Genomic DNA, 24,122 nt, shown 5'->3' with positions numbered 1-24,122 from the left:
TGATAATCGAAGTTTTACAAGCGAAAGTGATTCCTCTTTCTCCTTCTTCTCCAGTTTTTTCAAATTTTTAAAATGTTATTTCGCATAATAGTTCACCTCATAAGCTACAAGGCCTATATAATAATAAGATATAATAATAATAATTAATAATAAGATATAAGGCCTAGATAGATTATAAGATATAACAATAATAATTAATAATAAGATATAAGGCCTATAGTAAAGCAATTAGAAAGTAAGAGTAATGAAAAATATTTCATTACTACTACAAATCTGTCCTGCTAATTACGGTCGCCGGTGTACATAGAACGTATATTTTATTTTCGTTTAATATCGTACGCTTTACACGACAAAGATCATCGTTTATAATTGCCGTTTCGTTAAATATAAGACATTGAATAAAATAAAAGGGATACTCTAATGCAACAATAGCAGCTAACAATTAATAATGGCTGTGCTGTGATGTATTTTCGAGCAGCGTACTGTCTTCTTGGTCATCAATTTCAGTTTTGTTGGTAGCAAACAAAATGATGCCGGAAACGTCAAACGTTAACTCGAAAGACCCAGCGTTTCCTGTTTCTCTGGAAGATTTTTCGCCGTCATTGCCTCTGCTAAATGGTGTCCGATATTTCAGGCGGTAACGTGTCTGCTCCAGTTCGTGGGGCTAGTGGCATTAACCGGCGTTCTAGTCTGCCTCGTTGCCGTGTTGCGATTGGTGGAACTGGCCATCACCCTGATCAATCCTTTCACCATTTTTATGCTTCACCAATCGGGCAAGATAATCATTGTGAGTATGAAAACGAGGTAATAGAATTTTTTTAGACACCCGTTTTATCAATGGCTGATATTATTGGACCATTAGGAACTGTAACAACGTTGGATGAACCTGCCGAATACAGCTAACTCTTCGTCGATTTCGGTGTCCTTGAAATATGTGCTCAAGGCCATAGTTTTGAACAACTTTTTCCTGTACATGTATAAGGTGTTTATATAGTTATCGAGTTATACACGAAAGAATTGCATTTTTTTAGGAGTCTTTCAGGTCGCTGAAGCCGGAAATGTGGAACCGTTTTTCACGAAAACAACAAATTTTCGTCTACCTGTTGATGCGCGATGTCCTCGTGGGACTCGATTTGGTACTCTTAAATATATTGTATGGTTTACGCTGTGTGCGTTTGAATCGCGAGTATTCATTTTGATTTGGGTTTTTCTTTTTCATTTCCCGGCTATGATCGCACAGAAAATGGTAAACGAGAAAATTGGCATTGTTGCACCAATCGTTTCCCTGAAAAATGAGGCGCATTTTTCCAGTCACCTAAAATATCCACGAAAAGACACATTCGTATTATTTCTGTATTTTATATTAATATTATTTTTGTTGCTTTTTATACGATTTTGTACATTAGATGTTAGAACTATAGCGTGCGTGTGTGTGTGTCAGTATTTTTCCCCTATTTTTTAACATCACTGGATTTAAATCGCACATTAATTCCGCCCCCATGCGACTGTCCCCATTCACGAGGGCTGCAATCACTTAAATAACCTAACCTCACATACTACTTCCCATTTGCAATTCAATTTTTATTATTTTTCCTTTAATACCTCACCACAGAGGTATTAAACAGAGTGCTGTTAAAATTCATGCGAAGGTAACGAACATTACTTGTGTTTGTAACTTGAAAATCGAACACCCGATATATGTGTAGGAAAAGGTTGTTCAGAATGACGACCTTGACAACATATTTCAAGAGCATCGAAATGTGTGAAGAGGTAGGCTATTGGACAGGTCGACCCAATTTTGCATTTCATTTCACTAGACTATAATCCAGAGACGGAAATGACAATTATTTGAAATACTTAAAAAGAGAAAATTATTGGGAAAAAGATTTTTGATTTGAAATAAATTTTTTAAAGTAAAGTAAATTTGTATTTAGATGGAAGTTAGGACAGTGACTTTTCTGTTTCCAATGTACACGGGAATTTTGTATTTTAATTTAACGAAAGGAACTTTATTAAAATTTGTTAGCTCACGTTTCTATGCGCAGATCTATCTATCTGCCTGGATAAAGGAAGCGAGGGACACGATTGTTTGTGAAGTATATTATCAAACTTTAGAAGTAAGCAGCACATAAAACTGAAGAGAAATTCGTTTCTATTTTACTAATCCTGTGTTTCAATATTTGGAGAACTTGTTGGGAAACTTGTTAGGAAGCTTGTTAGGATTTAGTCCATCTATAATAGAATTAGTGGAATGATCTAGGGAATTATGTTGTGATATTCTAGTGAATTTAACGCCAGTGGTCTTGATCGTTTTCCAAGATGCGTACTAGATTTCTAACTAAATTAATTGATTTAATTTTTTTGAAAGATTTATAGAAACTCTTAATTTAGTATTGCCACAGAGAAAATTCTTAAAAGGTTTAGTCTCATTGGACTGGATTTAAAGATTTCCTTTTTAACCTGATTTGATGTATAAAAAAATCCCTAGACTAAAGTATAGTAATAATTCCTAGATTTCATAGACATAACACTTAAGTCTATCGTTAATTACATTGAACAGATTTCAGATGATTTTAAACTTGGAATGTGATGGTCGAATGTGGTGGAAAACAGAAGAGAATCACGTTAAAGTAAGATAGCAGGATCGTTAATGTCGTTCGGATTAATTAGTTTGTCGCGTTGAATATTCGTCGACGAGGGTTTGTCGTGTGCAGTTTGCCAACGTTAGAGAAAATGGAAAACTGTCTGCAGGACTGTGTGAAACCAGCTAAAATATTAGGTTATTACACGATTTCGTAATACCACCGTCGTCGTAGGACCTCGTCGTGCGGATTATTCGCGGAAATTAGATCATCCATTTCATGCTCTCCTCCCGGAATTTTCAACCGTTAATAATTTCTTATACCGACGAGTCACTATATATTTTTTTGCCAGATTCAACTAGGTATATACAGATTTTCTACAGTGTCACCAAACTGACAAATCATGATCAAACGAATCGTAAGAAACAAACTCGTGCATTGTTCTATTTCTTGCCCTCTTTCTTTTGCTTGTTTCGATTTGTTCTTTTACAAAAGTTGGAAATATTCTTGCACAAGTTTATAAATTCTTTTATTTCTTGTCTCTCGTTCTTCGTCTATTTTCATTGCTTTCTACTAAGAGATGAAAATATTGCTTTTTAGATTTATAGACTCTTTTATCGCTTTTCTTTTTGTTTCGATGCGTGCAATGAAATATTCTGTTCCTGAAATATTCAGATCCTTTCATCTGTTTCTCTTTTTATTCTATCACACAAGGTGCAAATATTGGCTGGTAAATTTGTAAATTCTCTTACTTCTTTTCCATTGTTTCTCCTGTTTCAATTCGTTTTCTGGTAAATCTGGTAAATTCGTCAAATCTGGTGGATTTGTAGGTTTCTAAATTATATTACTATTGCAAATTCCCTAGTCTTTAGTGACTTTTGTTATTATCTTGCAAAGAACGGACTCTCTACAAAGGATGGAAACCTTCCTACTGTGGATCCTCATATTCTCTTTATTCTGTGATAGAATAACCAAATATTTTCGAAATTAACAATAATTAATAATAATTAATTCGAAATCAAGAATCATTTATGTATTTGGTTATAGTGTTAACGAAATTCTAAAATGTTTTACACAACACGTATATTGGGTTGGCAACTAAGTGATTGCGGATTTTGTCGTTACCACCTAATAACAAAATCCGCAATCACTTAGTTGCCAACCCAATAATATACAGTGGCGAACAAAAAGAATTTTGTAGAATAGAATAGGAAATATAAAACGACATTATAATTTTACACAATTTGTGTACAACACAGAGTAGATGATCAAACAACTGTAAACAATATTTGATACAAAAGTTACTAAAATTCATAGTTACCAATTTTCAACTTTCTCTTGTTCCCCACTGTATACGTAAAAGTTTCCTATAGTAAGTGCCGAAATACTTTCGTAAGTCATTATACAGGGTAGTTCAAAGATCAGTCCCTACGATTTTTCAGGCATTTCCGATAGTCGGATAGAAAGATATCTCGAGCAAAAGTTAATCAGTTTCCGATCGACTGCAACGTTAAGAAATTCAAAGAAAGTTTCACTTGCACGAAAGGTCAAGGTCATACGTATTTTTCTAAACAGAACGGCACATCTTTTAACACGTCATCCAATGCATTTCTTAATCCTCTATTAAAAAAAGTATGAAAATACTCGAGTCGAAGAATGATCAGTTTAAAAGATATTCGAACTTTAATGTGGTGAAACCTATCGCTTGTTGGAGGGGGAAAACGTAAAACCGAAACAGCACCGCACTATCTTCCCTTAATTTTTATGCGATAAGTTTCGCGATATTAAAGTTCAAATATCTTTTAAACTAATCATACTTCGATCCAAGTACCTTAACACTTTTTTTTTATGAAGAATTAAAAAACATAATGTTGAAAATGACAACGTGAGTTCTCGCCCGCCATCTATATGCTGACGGCTAGTTACAAAAGGGAGTAACTAGAAGATATTACTAGACACGGTCGATAGACCAGATCGATAGTTTTAAAGACTTCCTTTTTCGTTCATTCGTTCGTGTACCTTCCAAGTGTGTGCAATAAAGGTTTTTTTGGCTCCGAGATGTGTGGTGTTTTTCATCCGAATAATAAAGTAATAACTAACGCGATCCTACCTCTAAATATAGATATAACAACACATAACCTATCTGGCATATCAAAAAATGTAGTATCGTATAATTGAAAAAAAAAGAGAAAAAATACAGTGACTTTGATTCTTCCATCGAAATAAAAGTTTCTTTGATATTCTTAATGTTTCAATTCGTAGTCGCTCGACAGCTGATAACCTTTGTTCGAAACGTCCTTTTGTCCGACTATCGGACAAAGGCTCGTGGTTAGTGTACCGTTCTGTGGATCAAACGAAATATTTAAAATACGTCGATAAATGGAAAATAAGTGGCAGGGCCGGAGAGCTCGTGGCCAGTTAATGTTAAATGCCTGGCTGTCCGCAGTTTGGGCTGAGGAAGAGTAAAAAGCTGACGTCCAACGCTTACCATAAGATTCGCATGGATTGTGGACGCGCACCTGTCTTAGAATTAGAGATAGGTATACGTCAACCGGAAGTGCTTTACAACAGAAACGTGGTGTCAGGCTTGATGGAGGAGACGTTCCCCCGCGAGGGTGATAACTACAGGGTCGTACAAATGTCAGAAGTGGCTAGCGTCGGTCAGGATGACGAGGAGCAGGACGAGGAAGAGATCGAAGTTCACAGTCCCGACGAGGTGGAAGTCGAGAAGGTTGACGAGGACCGAGAAACCGAAGAAGCTGACGATGATCGTGAAACTGAAAAATCTGGTTCCGAAGAAATTGGATAGACCAGCGACAAGGGAGCAAACGAAACGCTTGAAAAGTTCATGGGAGAATAAATCTCTGAAGTGAATAACGACGATGGTGTTTAATGGAAATCGTCAGTCTGTTTTGAAATATATACATATCTTTTGGACAAATTAAAAGAATTGTGTTGTTATTGGGTTTGCAAGTGAGTTTGGTTTTTACCTTTTTGTAAGAAATTTTTATCAATATTAAATGGAATGTAGTTTTGTTTATATTTTTCATAGAACTTGATCTCTTATCTTTTTCAAAAGGAATTTTTTTATTAATGTTTTAATAAAATTCGACCGATATTCCAACAAACTTCAATCTTTCACTGTTGGAAAACATTTTGTTTTCAGGTTATAGCAGTGTTTTTTAGGTTAAGTTAGAATTTTAGGTTAGGTTAGAGCATTAATCGCTAGACTAGATACTGATCTGACAGCAGATCAATTTTCGTATCGATAACGTTTTATGAGATTCTATTCATAAGACTGAATTCTGGAAAAATCCAAATTCCCAACATTTTTTTTGCCACCGATAAACTTGTTCATTTATTTTGTTCGAGTCTGGTTTCCAGATTATAAAATCACATTGTTCAATGGTTGATTTTTAAAGTACTTTTGACACTCTGGTTTCCGATTTTCGTTAAACCTGTGAAATTAAATTTTCCTCCATTTTCCGATTTTCACACATGCCTAAATCGAATCTGAAGTAAATTGCACAAATCGTAATAAATCGTCCAATGGCAATTAAGCGCGGACAATTTTCTCACAAATTTCTCAAAGGGAATCGAACGTCACGCCTTCAAAATTGAGCGTCCCTTTGATTTCACGGATTCTCTCTGTAGTTGAAGTAATCGTATAAATGTCTTTAAAATCTCGTCATCCATCGATAATGCATTTTTATCACGAAATTCCAATTAAAGACACGTCATCGTCTACTCGACTTTACACCGTTGGATGATGCGTTTCACGCGATAATCGATCACAATTGGATATTGTTACACTTGCTTTTCGACATCTTCGATCATTTTTTTTTCTCCTTTCCTTTATTTTTGTTTTCCTTCCACTTCATAGTTTCCGGAAGATCCGGTTAAAAATACAAGAAAATTGTATTTTGTGCAAAATATTACTTTTATTAGGAATTTTGTTTTCCCTTTGTCCTTTTCCTAATTCGAGAAAGGTCACGGTAATGGTGTGACAAAAATACTATTTAATGCAAAATATTGTCTTTTTTTCGTGTTTTTCCCAAGTCGCGAAATATCTTCATAACAAAATTGCAAAATTTCATTCGAAGCAAAATACTCACTTTAGTAGAAACTTCCATATTGCATCGACTATTTTCCCTTTCTTTTCTCATTTCTATTTTGCAGAAGATTTGATTACGTATACGAAAAAATTCTGGTTGCAATACAAATAAATATTTATAATCGAAGATTCGTATATGTCACAGCACTCGACAACAAATACCGCCACTCGACACTAATTTTTACCGGACGATGGTAGCGCAGTGGTTAGCGCCTTCCCCCCTCCCCCGCCCCCTCCCTCCCCCTCCCCCGCCCCCTCCCTCCCCCTCCCCCGCCCCCTCCCTATTATCCCCTCCAAAGGCATACAGCGCCAAAATGTAAATTACCGATAAGTCCTGTTTTGCGACCAAGTTTCAGGACAAAAGAATCAAGCAAGAACAAAATTACATAAAAGCTCCGCCCCCCAGCGGCTTAAATCCAAAGAATAGACAAAAATCACAAAAAAATTGTAAAACACCGACACATAATATAGTATGGCTACGTCGTACCGTCGCGTATCGGTACTTTTGCCTAGCACACCATTACCAAAATTCACAGTTTATTTGAATATCAAAATGTAACGAAAATTGTACACTTGGTTTAATAAACATTATTAAAAAAAAAAGTGGTTAGCGCCTTAGGTTACGAACGTTCGGGATCCGGGTTCGAATCCCCCGGTCACCCGTAGTTCCGATTTTTCTTCCACGCATCTAAATTAGAAGAAAAATAGCGGTACTCTATCAGCGACATCTACAGCTTCAGCATCTACAAGTATCACAGCCAACAACACTTACATTTACATATTACATTACATTACATTACATTACAATATTTACATTTCAATTTAAGTTCATTATAGTACATTTCAAACATCAAAGGATGGTTGTATATCAATAACTGCATAAAAGTATTAACATTTCTTGCAACAATATTTATTTGTTAAGTAGAAATTGAAGTGTATGAAAATGTTATTGTTTCCAAACAATAAATTAAACAAAAATTGTAAACAAAACAATAAACAAAAAATGTTTCCAACAAAAAATACATGTATAATAATATCAGATAAATAAATATAAAAAAACATTTTATTTGGTGTAAGAAATATTGTATGGATATAATACTTCAATATATATTTGCAATTTATTTATAAACATAGAAACTTATACAAAAAACTAAATATTCAGTTATGAAAAACAATATTAGAGCAATATTTATCAAATTAAATTTTCAATACAGTATATTTTTTACTATATCATCATTGTAAATTTGAAAAATTATTGCATTATTTCGATCATTTTTCTTCATTTCCTTTTCTTTTCGTCTAATTTCCAAGAGATCTCGTTAACATGTATTCTACATGTAAGAAGAATGGAATTAAACAATGCTAATTTCAAAGAACTTTAATTAGAATTCTAATCTAAAATTCTAATTCTAAAAATTCACCGTTGCAATTTGGAAAATCCTGTTTCTCAGCAAATTCTTCTATAAAAATTCTTCTCAGCCTTAAATGAATAATATTAGAATTGCTAAAAAAAGGAAAAGAAAAACAAGAAAGATGGAAAGAATATTAGTATTTTATTATTTTGATTATATGAAAATTGGTAGAACTTTCGCGTCAAATATTTTGTCGTTATTTTCAATATTCATGGAAGATCAGGAAATTTTGGATGAATTCAGATTTCGCGATAATTAGTGGCTTAATTTATGATCGGTCCACAGTTTCGCGAATTATAATACATCATTCTGATGTCAGGATAATTAGATTTATTGCACGCTCGACTAATGGCTTTCCATCGCGAATGAGAATTTTTTCACCTATATCTTCGCTACTTTTATTTTCTATCAAACGAGCCACAGATAATTAGGTTGGAAGAAAATGTGCCAACATCACAAAACGCAATCTGTCTGTTATCTGAGTTGAAATTAAAGAAAAAAAAAATATATAATTTTGAAATAAAATTTCGAAGATATTTTTTGAAACGTCTTAACAATATGAAAATTTTCAACAGTTTTATTTTTCCGATGCTCGCCCCCGGTTTTCCAAAAGATTTAAAATGAAACTGGAAGCCGAGGAAAAAAGGCGCGAACATTTTTGCATAAAAGATATTTTCATCGTGGACTCTGTCAGTTTCTTCTCCCATATTTTACTTTTTTTTGTCCCCTCCCCTTTTTTTTCATTTCCTGTCAAATGCGTTCTCTTTTTCATTAGGTCATCCTGCGAGTTCAGGTCGCGCAGAGAAATTCATTTCGCTTGGCAACAAAGAGAAGAAGATGGCTTTAAAATATGGGAACCATGCTGTGTTCAAAGTAAATTATGAGCAGTATGTTATGAACATGAAATAACGTACCTCAGAATATTAACTTAGGGCGAAGAAACTTTCTCTTTGATCTTGGAAAATGAACGAAATTGCAGCAGAGTATTTTTCCATTGTAACATTCTTAGAGCAAAGGAAATAGTTACTCTTAAAAATTATTTATTACATTGCAACAAGATTTTCATAGAATTTCGTTAAAATCCCCCAAGGATATTAAAATCGAAGAACATGCTCCTTTGTCACGTGAATTTTCAATCTCGACATCATAAAGGACATTTTTTCCTCTAGTTAATTCGGCAAAATTACTTTCCAAGAAATTTCTAAACAATTTTTTTTTATTTCTATTTCATAAAAATTTCATTAAAAGTTCTTTCGATATTTCGAGATTTATTATTATTATCATTTCAATTGAAGTTTACGATATTCAAAGAGATCGAACGATTGTCAATTACAATGAAATTCACGTAGGTTAGTTGAGTCGACGGATAGTGAAGAATGTAACGTGAGATGAAAAAAGCATGAAAATATTCGTTTATGAATTATGGTAAATTTTCAGCGTTCGTAATCTCGTAATAGAGATACACAAATATGAACGTAAGTAAATATTAATGACGAATGTCGTGGAAACCGTGTGGCAGTTGCTAGCATTTATCTGTAGACAATTATTTTATTATTTTTTATTTTATTAAATTTTAGAAAAATATATCTGACTAGTCGATTGTATGTCCGTATGCATTTAAATACATTGGAGTTTTACGTAAGTTGTTTTTGAATACATAAAAAATGAAAAAAAGAAACTATTAAATATGAAACATGTTGCTTCAGGAAATTATTGCTCCAGGAAACGTTGATTTATTATATAAATAATATATGCACATATACATTGACTAGTGAGTGTAAAAAATTAAATTAATATATTCAACCGCAGCATTGTAAATACTCGTATTATACTTTACATTCGTGCTATTAGCCAAGAGAAAGCAAGTTGTTTCACGATCGAATATTAACACGAATTAGCAAATAATAATTATCTAATTATTGCAAAGGTGAAAAATTATTCCTATGAGAAATTTTTGACGTTGCTCGATAGAAACTGTACAGGATGTTTTCGATTTGAAACTTGGTAGAAATTCAACAAAATATCTGATTGTAGGAATTAATTGTGTTTGCAATTATTTATTTATAGATATTATTATTATCTTGTTTTTTAGGAATTGAATAGAACAGAATTGTTTTCGATCTAAAATTTGGTAGAAATTCAACAAAATATCTGATTATAGGAATTATTTGTGTTTGCAATTATTTATTTATAGATATTATTAAATGCAATTATTTAAACGCGTATTTGATGGTATTTTACAGTATTTCTCGATCTTGTTTTTTAGGAATTGAATAGAACAGAATGTTTTCGATTTGAAATTTGGTAGAAATTCAACAAAATATCTGATTATAGGAATTAATTGTGTTTGCAATTATTTATTTATAGATATTATTAAATGTAATTATTTAAACGCGTGTTTGATGGTATTTTACAGTATTTCTCGATCTTGTTTTTTAGGAATTGAATAGAACAGAATTGTTTTCGATCTAAAATTTGGTAGAAATTCAACAAAATATCTGATTATAGGAATTAACTGTGTTTGCAATTATTTATTTATAGATATTATTAAATGCAATTATTTAAACGCGTGTATGATGGTATTTTACAGTATTTATCGATCTTGTTTTTTAGGAATTGAATAGAACAGAATGTTTTCGATTTGAAATTTGGTAGAAATTCAACAAAATATCTGATTATAGGAATTAATTGTGTTTGCAATTATTTATTTATAGATATTATTAAATGCAATTATTTAAACGCGTGTTTGATGGTATTTTACAGTATTTATCGATCTTGTTTTTTAGGAATTGAATAGAACAGAATGTTTTCGATTTGAAATTTGGTAGAAATTCAACAAAATATCTGATTATAGGAATTAATTGTGTTTGCAATTATTTATTTATAGATATTATTAAATGCAATTATTTAAACGCGTGTTTGATGGTATTTTACAGTATTTTTCGATCTTGTTTTTTAGGAATTGAATAGAACAGAATGTTTTCGATTTGAAATTTGGTAGAAATTCAACAAAATATCTGATTATAGGAATTATTTGTGTTTGCAATTATTTATTTATAGATATTATTAAATGCAATTATTTAAACGTGTGTTTGATGGTATTTTACAGTATTTCTCGATCTTGTTTTTTAGGAATTGAATAGAACAGAATGTTTTCGATTTGAAATTTGGTAGAAATTCAACAAAATATCTGATTATAGGAATTATTTGTGTTTGCAATTATTTATTTATAGATATTATTAATTGTAATTATTTAAACGCGTGTTTGATGGTATTTTACAATATTTTTCGATGCTGCTTCTTAAGAATCGAATAGAACCATCAATTTTTGATTTTGGTTTTCATTAGACGATCTCTGTCTTCTCCTTCGTGCATTTTCTTTTTACAATTTTTCAATTTTAGCCACGAGTTACACCCGCACTGAAAAGTGAGAAAAGTTGCAAACGAATTATCAAGTTGTAATAATTGACCTGATTTTAATTGGATTAATTACCAAATATCAATGTTTTATTAGAAACAAATCACCCGACACTATCGATCGAGACTGTAAATCTGTTTGTATCCGTAGCGGAAAATTTTACGTACTTTGGAAAATTTGTACCCGCTGGCTAACAGACTCATAAATCATACTAATCGTATTATAACAATGCGTACGAGTAACCTCGTTAACGCGAGTATTTCGAGCGTAGGAAAATTTCCAGATTTATTATCTATCAATTTTTCACGCAGCTCGAAGTTATTCTGACAGATTTGAGCGCGAAATTTCCCGGCTTAAAATATGTTGTACGACCGGAGTACGCGCCATATTTGAATACAGCTGGTACAGTGTTGCTAGGATGGCTCATAGTGTCTTGGATTTCTTACGTAAGTTCTATCCTTTTTCACAATTTCATACATCATTTACAATTTACAAATATTTACTCGCGATTTTCCTGGGATATATTGGCTTGGCAACTAAGTGATTGTGGATCGTGTCATTAGGTGGTAATGACAAAGTCCGCAATCACTTAGTTGCCAACCTAATATCAGCCAAATTTCTGCCCATTTTTATTTTCACTTCCTTTCCCCTTTATTTTCATTTATTCAACGAACCTTCCAATTACACGGCTGATTAAAGCAGAACAAATGAAAATCTGTTTCGTACCGTTAATTAATCCGTGATATCTTTCCATTCGTCGTTTGCTCTTTCACGCATCGTCGCATTTACAACATACTCGGTTTAACATTTACATTCGTTCGTTAAATATGTTAACGTTACTCGAACGGTAATTCAGAACAATTTTTTATTCTGCATCAGAATTTAATTCTTTTTCTTCCAAGAGATTTTCTTTCAAGTATTAGGTTGGCAACTAAGTGATTGCGGGCTTTGCCACTAGGTGGTAATGGCAAAGCCCGCAATCACTTAGTTGCTAACCTCTAAAAGAACATGGCAATATAAAGTTTCTAAAGGTATTCGTATAATTTTTAATCCTCCCGAACGACAGTGTGTTTTACATAAATGTGAAAATATTCAATTAACCATGTAGTCTCGCAAGATTTGATCCCAAGTTTTCCCAAAGATCCCAAATCTCAGTTTTATTACCGAATATCGATTCTTCAAAAGAGTTTCGTTTTAGTGCCAATAAAATCTCAAAATGTTTCCTATAAAACACACGATATATTCTACAAGTGTTTTCGAGTCAGGGATGAAAAACAATGGTTATGTCTAAAATCTTGGCGACGAGAGTCATCGATAAAGAAAAAATTGAAAAATTGAAAAATATCAATTTTTAAGTACTCTACTTACGAATTACCATTACTGACCATCAGAATGTTCTTCATTGTCCATAAGCATTGAATATGATAGAATTTTTTTTATTATTTATTATATTTATTTCTTTCGACTTTTATTTTCATTCCTCCTCCCTCTACCTCTTCTCAATAATGGTTATTGGTGACCAAAAAAGAATTTTGCCACAAACGATGATTATTTATTTATTAAAAAAAAAAAAACTATAATGGTTATTCGTAAAAAAAAAAATCAATTAAACCAACCTACTACTCCTTACACAGCAACTCTTCTCATCTCGACTATAACTATTATGGTCCTTGGTTCGAATGCTTCTGTAAAGAGTGTTCATAAAATTTGATCATTTTTGACGATACTGTATTTCATTGGGAATTAAAGAAGTCCTTTATGTGTAGCTTATCTGGGCGTTCCTCGCGCCCCTGATGATCACTGTCATCGCCATAATCCTGATTTGCCCGACGACGGCGAAGTGGTGCGTCAAACAAACCATCCCCGGCATGGAAACCGTTTTCAACGAGTTCTTGGAAATGTTCCAGACCATTTTGTCGCAAATACGCGACTGATCAAATTTTGACAACGACAGTTACGAATTTAGTCGTAGTTGCAGCGCGTTTTGTAACTGTGTTTCATCTAAACCTTCCATCGTTGATAAAAACGTTCCAGGAAGAATAGTATTAGCTGTAGAAGAGGAATTAAGATGAAAAGTAATCGACTGTAAAAGAAAATTACTCGTTTCTGTCAAGAAATTGTAATAATAATTTACAAAATAAAATTGGATATGTATCTTTATTTTTTTTTTCACGTTAAAAGAAATTTGAGACGTTTAACGCTGAATCATAAATCGATACGTGGTATAAACTTGGAATAGAACACGCAGAAACATGAGGAAATACGGGGATGCGAGTAATGTCTCCGATTACCATCCAAACGGCTCGTGTTCTAATCCCAACGCACCCATCTGGTTTTTCTTCAACGTCAAAAAATACTTTTCCCACTGCACGACACGCGTACGTCTTAAAATAAAAATGAAAGCAAAAATAAAAAAGCTCTCATATGCATGAAAAGAAAAAAGAAAAAAAAAAAAATAATGGAAAACAAATGTTAAGGTAGTGAAAAAATGTATTAGAGGGTTATTCGTCATAATTATCAGAGTAATTCAAGAAACAAGAAAAACATTCAAATTTTCCCCAAATTGAGAAAACATACCAAATACATATATATTAATAATATACCACAAAACGAAGTTTATGAATCTGTTAATTGTGAATTTGTCGAATATCTCTAAATTATAAATTGTGCAAATCCCTGAATTTAACAATATAAACATTATTTACGTTAATTACTTAGCAGTATCAAAATATTCTAATAGTCAATCAACAATAATTAATGTGTTCGTTATTACTAATGAATTTAACGTTCGTTTACAACAACTAAATCTCGCTATTTAAATAAAATTCAAGCTTATTGCAGTTTTAAAGGGGATTACCTGTTCGAAGCTGAACAATTCGATAACAGGTAATTACTATTGCAGAAGATTGTGATAATTTAAACTTCATACTTGGCAAATCCAATAAAAGATAAATCCTATGTCTGAATCAGCTCCATCCTTAAAAATCCACGTAACAAGAAAGATGGAAAATTAGAGCTTTAGAAAATCCACCTATAGCTTTCGAGAGAAGATACATCTGGCTAACTACAATATTGGGTTTTTCCCATCCCACGTGGCCAAACGAATTTGTAATACGGTTGTTCACAAGGTTACAGTAGCCATTTGTCAGGAAAGCGCCGAGGCAGATTAGTTGCAATTCGTAGGGCGTCGTTCATTAAAACGAGAACACAGTGTTGGAAGGTATTTTAATTGCCTTCACGATCTTCTTTCTGCTCGTTCTCTCTAAGTGTGGCATATTCGTGGTTCACAGAGGGATGCTGAATGGAAATAAAAAGCTCTTCGTGAAAAACAGGATTTTAATCTCATTCTGGAGGATCAGGAAATACCTTCGAGCGAAGTCCACGATTTCCTCGAACGAATTTCCCTGTTAACGGTTCAGTGGTTTAATGGTCGGAAATTTTCGATTTCGAATTTGAAAATTCAGTGAATCGAAACTTCGAACAGTGGCAAATTTTCTGCACTCTGTAATTTGTGAATTAGAAAGAAAACGTTGAGAATGCAAAACTTTTGAGATTCGACGACTTTAGAAGTTTCGAATTTTCTAAAATTTCGTAATTTGAAAGTTTCACATTGCGTACGGATAAGTTTTAGAAGTCTGAGAGGAAATCGGTGATATGAAAATTCGACATTTCGAGACCCGGGGAGTTGACGATTTTCCAGCTGGCGGGAGAATTTTCAAATTTGAAGACTCGGAAAATCGCGATGTTTCCTAGGCCTCTGAAGCTTTTCAAAATTAAAAGAATACAAAATCTGGCGATTTTGAAGATACACAGATTGGAAAATCTCAGTTACTCTGAAAGCCCGGAAAACTTTAAGCTCCGTACGTTTCCTAACTTGTAATTACGTCATCAATCGCAGAAAAGCAATTTCCCATTCCTATACTGATTTTCCTACATTTCCCATAATATGCGTACGGTGCGAAATATATTGTTCGATGCTTGAAAAGTTTCCCAGTTCAATCGTTGGCCGTTTCATACTCTGTCTGAATGTACGAACACACGCCTGCGTGTCACACGTTCAATCAATGTTAATTAGAAATTAATTTCCACGGCTCTCTGTTGCCGGCGCGATCGCAAACGGCAGCTCGATGATTTGGCAGCCTCGAGGCTTCGGCACAACACAAATCCGGCCTGTTGTTCAATTAGCGAACCCCGGACATCAAGATGTAAATTTCGGCCTGGTTAATCGTTTTCGAATGCATCGAAATTCCACGAATTTTTTGTCCGATCGACGAACACGAAAAGCCGCGTAAATGGAATTGCCGATTCCAGAATAAATTCCTTCGTTGTTTCGTCACTACATATCCTAGATGATTATTTGGTCGTTTATTCGGAAATTTCTGAACCATCGACTGCATGAAATGCTCGAGTCACGGAATTGAAAAGGAGGTAACAACATTTGGAAAAATATGTGGCTTCACATGATTCACCGATTAAGCGAATTTTCTATCATCCAGCCTTGCAAGTTACCCACTGAATCGGAAAATTGGTGAAACAATAGAAATTTTATAAATACGTGAAACTTAACGAGGCGATTGTTAAGTTCTATGTTGTTCTGTTGGGTTGGCAATTAAGTGATTGCGGATTTTGTCGTTAGGTGGTATTGACAAAATCCCTCGATCACTTTGTTGCCAACCTAATAGATACTCTGGGAATATAAAATTCCAAGCTTTTCCCTTAAATCGCTACCTTTAACCTCAGCCCTTCGATCATTAGAGGAATTTAATTCATCGCCTCGACAGAGTGACGAAACTGGAAGAAAAGCGATAAAAGCTAACGAACAGTCCGTAGATCGCTAACGACTGGCTGCGGTTCATCCGAAAGATACTGAATTACCGGCCGCGCAAAATAAATACTTTGCGCGTTAAAATATCGACTGCGCACAGATTTAAGGTTAGGAGACAATAAATGCCTGATGAACGGTTATCAATATTTATTTACTCACCGAACGTTACTTTACTTTACTGAACGTGAAACGGTTGCGTTATAACATCGACATTATAAAATATAATATAAAAGGTTAATATAAAAAGTTTTCGAAATGGTTACCTATGCGTGAAATAACGTGGCAAATGCGGAAATAAAGAAAGAGACGGAAAGGAACGTAATATAGAAAGTTTTATAAGGTAACTCTTGGCAAGTAGAGAAAATGATCGTTTCACCTTATAAAGGAGAATTTACAAGTAACAAGTTGAAAGTTCCATAATGGAGTGCTTTTTTTTTTTACTGAGAATTGCAGTACGCAGATAGTCGGGAAGTTTTTTATGGTCCAAATAGAGGGAGCCACTTAAGGGCAATACTCGAGGAAGCTTGAGTGCCTTTAAGAGACGCGATTATTTCCAGTTAAGGGAAGAATATAGGGGCCGATTCGCCATCCCAGGCACTCAAACGTCTGATCTAAAAGCATATAAGACTCCAACGACAGGAAAACTACAAAGTTGAACGCTCGATAGGCTGCTAAGTAGCACTGTGCTAGTAGTAGCGCACTTATCTCGAAGCAAATGGAGTTGCTGAGTTACTGATTTTCATTGAAATGAAAAAAAAAGAGAAAAGAAAGAAAGGAACAACTAAAAAATAAAAATTAATCTAAGATAAGAAGGTATTCGGATTGTAAAATTTTTGAGCCGCGCGTGTCATTTTTCACGGAAAGCTAAAGAGGACGATTTTTCACGGAAACGAACGATTTTGAAAATTAGGCCTCGAGAACGAGGGTTTGGCCAACGAACGTCTCAATTGTAGAAACTGTACACGATTACGGTCGGAAAATAAAAATTATACCAAACCTAATTCGATACTCGCGATTCAAATGTAGACAGAGTAAACCATAGAGTAAACCATAGAGTATAGGTTAAGAGTAGCAAATGTAGAAAAAGCACGTGGTCAAAATTCACGAGGATGTGACACATCAACAGGTTGAACGAAATTTGTCGCGCCTCATTTCCGTGAGAGAAGACCCAGATTTTCCACTTCGACGAGCTCAAAAACCACTAAAATCTGTCATTCTGGCCAAATATTTTTCAGTCCGGGTACTGTACTCGAGCTTTAAAACCAACGATTCGTAACATCAGTGTTGCATTATACATACAGAAGCAAAATATCGTTGGCTCGAGCGAGGTTGGAGTGGAATTTCTTGGATCAGATTTCTGAGATTTCCCCTGTGAGGAAAATGGAATTAAGTTTCACGTTAATTAATGAACATTCCTGGTAAAGAGTGCTAGGTAATTGGAAAATAAACTCGCACGAGTGGAGGACTTACTTGGGGAATAAATTAAATTAAGTTCCGATTAAATAACGGGATAAGAAAATATCAGTTTGTCTAAAGTTTGAATGAAGAAATTCTCGGGAAATATCTTTTATTACGCGAAGCAATCAAATATGAGAAAGTTTTGCAGAATAATTTTTTCGCACTAATTGGTTTAAATAGTATTGAGGTTAGGTTGGGATCAGGTTGAGGTTAGGTTGGGGTTGGTAACTAAGTGATTGCGGATTTTGTCATTAAGTGGTATTGACAAAATCCGCAATCACTTAGTTGCCAACCCGATTGTACGAACCGGAACCAGGTCCGAAGTATTACGTGTCGGATGGACAAAACGAAAAGGCTATTCTTCCGGTGAAAGGAAAGAAAAGAAGAGAAAAAGACGAGAAGCTCGTCGACGCGAATGTTTCGTGACGACACGCTATTAATTTGCGGTGCACGTTAATCGTGGTTTGTTCCTTGGAATGATCATTACGTTTCGTTACAATGTAGGTAAATCAGGTTTGATAAAATATTTGATTAACACACTGACGGTTGAAAGTAACATCTATGAGGAATTTTATAATTTTATAATTTTTAATTTTAATATTTTAGAATATTCTTTTTTTGTTTTTTTAAAGTTTCTGAATTTTCCAATTTTTCAAACCATTGATTTCATATCTTTTCGTATCTTGGAGTTTTTAATTTTCAAAATTCTGACACTGGGAGTTTGGGGTTGACAAGTTTTCGATTTCACGAGACCCCAAAAGTTTCACAGAAATGGAATTCTCGAATTTTAGATTCTTCAATTTTCGAAGCTCGTGGAAAGAAAAATTTGTTAATTTTGAGATTCAACAATTTTCAAATTTGTATTACGCTTCCAAATCGCGAAATTTCGGCCTTGCAGATTAAAATTCTCAGAATCTCAAGCATTCAACGACTGAGAAATTCTCAAATTAGCAAATCGAAAGAATTTGCATCTTCGAAATCGTCGTACGTTCGCTGCTTGAAACCTGCAGCTTCTTTTTCAAAATCGAAATAAAGTTTCGAAAATTGCCACCAGTTTCGAAATTCCCACTCTTTCAATTTTCCAATTGTAAAAGTTTTTCAATTTCGTAATATCACGTTTCCGTTTACGGCTCTGCTGCCCTTTGCCAGCCTTCTGCTTCTTTAAAATTTACATAAAATACGTAAAGACGTACGAAGATACGTAAAGATTCGCAATACGTCGAGTATACTCGACGAGCATTTGCTAGATGAGAGTAATATCTGTTCAGGAACTAATTTATCATCCATTTGACAAAATTAATGAAAATACGAATTTTTTGGGCTGGCAAATAAGTCGGTGCGGCCGCTCAAGATAGCAACTATGACGGTGCGGCCACTCGAGCTGGCAACTATGTCAGTGCGACTACTCGAGCTGGCAACTACGTCAGTGCGGCCGCTCAAGATAGCAACTATGACGGTGCGGCCACTCGAGCTGGCAACTATGTCAGTGCGACTACTCGAGCTGGCAACTATGTCGGTGAGGCCGATCGAGATGGCGACTAAGTCGGTGCGAGTCATATGATCTGGCAACTAAGTGAGTGTGGGTTTTGTCGATACCAACTAATGACAAAATCCGCATTCCAACGTTGCAAAACCATTAATAAACTTTGAAATAAATGTGCCTTGCCACCACCACGAAGCATCGGTATTTATCAAAATCTAGAAAATCTAGCACTGCGAGTAGCGACGAATATTAATCGAAACTTACGTAGAAACTTGCGGCCGCTTATGAAAACGGAAAAACAAAGGAATACATTAAGTTTCCTCGTGGCTTGTTTGAAATTCAACCGTCAGCGGGCAATAACGAAGCGCGGAATATTAAAACTCTGGTGTAACAAACTCGGACATCAATCTCGCCGTAACACCATTCCTCTTATTTCCCGAAAAATAAAAGGAAAAAAAAGAGAAGAAAAATAAGAGAATGGTATCCCTTCAGGAAATGGCTGAAAAATCGTTCTCGCTGATCTATTCGGTCACGAAGCAAGAGATAAGCTTTATCTTTGATCATTCCTTAAATCATGTGTAAATAAAAGTGGAAAATTCAAGCGATTAAAAAATAAAATACAAGAGAGGGAAGAGAAGGAAGATAGAAACGAGAGATCCGCGATTTTTCTGTGTGCTGTGTTGCGTGCATCGATTGCGTCTATTCATTCAGATTCACAAATCTCGCGAACATGGAATCGACATTTGGTCAGGGGAAAAATTTGATCTCTAGTCCACCGTGGGAGAGGAACAAAACGTTGGCCAAGCTGTCGTTTCAAATTTACGACCCACGATATTTTACAGTCGTTCTGAAAATAGTTACAACACAGATCTGGCCACCTGGAGGCCGGTTTGTGGCTCGTGATATTTATAGCGATCGTTAAGACCCACGGTTCATATGGATGATCTTTTACATCTCTTTGTAAAATTTGCACACGTGTCGACTATAAATTGCAAGAGACTAGGAAAATTAGATCGAACCAGTTACTTCTTCCTTGATATACAGAGATACTTTATTTGAGATGAAGCTATTGGGTTGGCAACTGAGTGATTGCGGATTTTGTCAATACCACCTAATGATAAAATCCGCAATCACTCAGTTGCCAACCCAATATGTGAAAATTGTAATTGAAGAATCTGTGAGATAGGAATAGAATCATTTATCTGAGCCATTTATCGATCGTAGGACCTGTAGAACTTTCGTACAGTTGTTGAACGTTGTAGGTCCAGAGCCTCTCAGGATTCATTAGTTTATGACAAATGCCAAGTGTAAAGATCGACCTAATTGGTCTTTTATTCTCTCCACTTGTTATATCCAGAAATTTAATTGCCACATTTTGGATACTCGGTCTTGAACCTTAGATCCCAAATTTTAGGTCCTGGGCCATGGATTGCCAATCGTAATTCTGATGTCAGGGATCAGATCGCAGTCCTGAAACAGCCCACTTTCTCTCATTGTCTCTAACAGCTCACAAAATCAGCTAATGAAAAAATCACTAATCAGCTCATAAAATTATCTAATATTACAAGGACACTTGGTCTTTATAATAACTACAGTGATGGACAAAGAAAAATTAAAAATCGATGCTGCACGAGTGCCTGAACTACGTTGGTCCAACTATATTGGTAGCCTGTTCTCAGGTAAATGTTACATTCGTTTATTACTCTTTTCAAGTATAATTCGATTTTGTAAAATTATGGTACCTCTTCGTACCATCTATCTCTTAAACTTTCCTTTCTCCGCTATTATGTATCACTAGCCAATAGCCTATCCATTATCCAGTATCACGCATAAGCTTACGACAAAACTTACAGCCAATTCTTTATCTCGTAGATTACATACTTCCATCGAGTGAAACATTAAGCACAACCGTCAATCACTCGAACATGATCGAAAACTAGTTGGAAACTCGCTTCAACAACTCGCACCGGTGCCTACGAAAGTCTCATCAGTTTCGATCGGCGTTCACAGGTCGACTCCCATGAGAAGTCGGCCAAATAACTTCGCTCGTTCTTCCAGGAAGTCTCTCCACCTCATAGATACCTACGATTTCGCGAAACTATAGTACAATTGATTGACAATGGATACACTCGTCATTTTTGTTATAAAATAGTCACTCCACATCGGAGCCAAATTCCAAGTGCAGCAAAGATTATTTAAAGGTAGAACACATCTTGATGGGGTTAGGTTCAGTTTCTTATCATACTAATATTCGAATGAGTGATTGTTCAAAACCTAGGCTCAAGGATCAATACTGAGTATGCATGATTTCGAACGTAAAAGCTGAAGGAATTCACGAAAGTTCTACAGCTTTGAAGTTAGGTCATATAGGTTAGGTTTCTACGAACAACAAGTGGTTTACGATAGATTCCATACTCTCGATAACATACACTGTGAGGTCTCACGAATCCTATGGTGTTTGAAATCTCGGATTAATGCAACACGTATCAATTTACACAGCTCAACAGCTCACGACACCTGATACCCACTATCTAGATTAACACTACTAATCCTAACCTTAAAATCGCTAATTCTGCTGCTGAAACAAAGGCAGTAAGTGATACTTTTCTGACAAAAATGATAAGATAAGTAATATAGTGACAATTCTTTTCTATTACTGAAAGAATTGTCTGTTCCACTTTAAACTGCCGTTTAAAGAGTGCAGCGATTCAAAAATTGCTTTAACCTATATTCGATGGTAAGATCCTTTTGTACGAACCTAACCCAACCCCTTAGAATTGAAAGACCTGTATCTAGATTGCAATAATTGGTTGCTACATTATCTTTCGAACTTAAGAAAGGCAGAAATTATGTTAAAATAGGGAATTATTATAAACAATTCTAGAAAGAGAAACGATCAATAACCTTAAAAGAAAAAACAATTACAGGTAACTCTAAAAAGTGAGGTTATTAATAACCCTAAATGATAAGAAGTAATTCAAAAAAAAAAAAAAAAATTATCAATGGCCCTAAAAGATAAACTTACAGAGGACTCTTCTCTTCTCTTCTCTTCGAGAAATAAAATAAACAGGCGTCGTCGTTTCGAGAGCCGTAGCGGAAGACAGCTGAAATGGATCGAACACGGGGACGTATTCACGCGTGGCTGCAACCTGCACGAATGCATGCGCAATATCTGCCGTCTGGTGCACATAGAATCGCGAACAATATCGTCTGCTGCATGGAAATGAGGAGAAATCCGATTAGATCCGGCTGTTGCGTCTTATGAACACCAATCTCTGGATTATTCGTCCTCATATTGCGTTTCCGGGCCCAAGCTACCGACTATCCTAACCTCTACTCAACGAATTTAGGACGCTTGACAAGAGTGGAGGAAAGTTTCGAGCGCGGAGCAAAGTGGCTTACCGATTCGTCGAGTGCACTGCTTGATAATATCCTTGTTTTCGATGCTATCAAGAAAATGGAATTGGTGGAGTCGTGCAAATGATATCTTGTAACTACACTTTGCAACCTTAACCTGCCCCTTTATTGTTTCTTTATTTGATTTTGTTTGTTCATTGTGACTACTGGTTAAGAAAGTCAGGAATAGGTTAAGAAAAAGGTTAGGAGAATAGAAAAGAGGTTAAGAAAAGGAAAGAATCTTTCCTGGTGACTCGGATTGAAATTGTCTTTTGTTTTTTCGAATTGTTGTTTTAGAGAGGTTAGGATTGAAATCGAAGTAACTTTCAATTAGTTCAATTAGACTAGGTATAAAAGTTCATTTTTGAGGTTTCATTATAGGAACCAAAGCTGAGTTAGCAATTGAGCGAATTGAGGTTAGGTACCACTACTGTAAAACTAATAGCGTCGATATTGCTAGGATAATATACAGGGCGATCAAAACATTTCGGTCCACTTTTGAGAAAAATAGTTATTAGAAATGAATCGACGCTTTATAATCATCATCTATATGATACGACAATTTGTTCACATGTTAAAATTATCAAGTTTAAGTTTTAGTCTGCCACAGTGAAACCTTTTGACTTTCGGAGGTTTATTCTGGAGGAAACATGGCAAGTTCAATACGGTGCGCCTCACAAATCCATGGATAATCCGGAAGTGGCAAGGTCATGGAACTCTACACCACCGGAAAGCGTTACCGAAGACTATCCAAGACGGAATCGTACGGCTTATAATATCCAGACCGATTTCCAGATTCACGTGTTACCTTCGAGCCACGTAATCCTGGTATTAAGTCTGGTTTCCAACAATTAAGCTACGTGTCCGCCTGTTGTGCAGTTCGATGGATTAAGGAGCTCGATAATTAAGTGTTTTCCTGGCAAAATTTACGCTCCATTTATCTCATTGGTCGGGAAATACGACTCACCTAACGGAACCATTAATTTTCGTCTCTTTTTCATTCTAGAAAAAGTGCGGGAAATTTAAAACGATATACAGTTATTTATCGACAGTTATTTAACATAATTAATAATTAAAAAATAAAAATGTTACAAATTTTGTTAAATTCAAAAGTCTAAGTGAATACTCATCGCACACCCATATTAATATTCGAATTAACGATATTCGATTGACGATCGATATTTTTAATTGAACGATTGACCACTTCTGATCAAGATTTCCAAGTATTTGTAAATTATTAACATCACCCGTATATCAAATCCACGACAATGTTTTACAATTAATTTCTTTCAATCATAAAAATTGATCAAATTAAAAATCATAACGACTTTGATGTCTAACAGTGATTTAGTAGAATCAGTGGAACTAGTGGAATAAGACAGATGTGTAACGTGATCAGAAGTTGAACATTAATGTCGCGAGGAATTTTCTTAC

At 34.8% G+C, this 24,122-nt stretch overlaps 1 protein-coding gene and 1 long non-coding RNA gene across 2 annotated transcripts in view; both read left to right on the top strand.

The window, feature by feature from the left end:
* LOC138188309 (uncharacterized) overlaps positions 1–23,699 on the top strand; it is a 55,488-nt gene extending 31,789 nt beyond the window's left edge. The window contains exon 5 of the long non-coding RNA XR_011175465.1: positions 23,321–23,699. This is a non-coding gene — a long non-coding RNA (uncharacterized LOC138188309). The remainder of the gene's footprint in view (positions 1–23,320) is intronic.
* Positions 528–5,575, top strand: LOC138188337 (uncharacterized). Its single transcript, XM_069130017.1, has 3 exons — positions 528–548; positions 635–787; positions 5,029–5,575. Exons 1-3 carry the CDS (start codon positions 528–530, stop codon positions 5,389–5,391), a joined length of 537 nt encoding a protein of 178 aa, XP_068986118.1. The 3' UTR covers positions 5,392–5,575.
* Positions 23,700–24,122: the final 423 nt, after the last annotated feature.

The sequence above is a fragment of the Bombus flavifrons genome, chromosome 16 (genome assembly GCF_040668555.2).
Source record: "Bombus flavifrons isolate JBK064 chromosome 16, iyBomFlav1_principal, whole genome shotgun sequence".
Taxonomy (NCBI): Eukaryota; Metazoa; Arthropoda; class Insecta; order Hymenoptera; family Apidae; genus Bombus; species Bombus flavifrons.
This window is presented reverse-complemented; position numbering and strand designations above follow the sequence as displayed.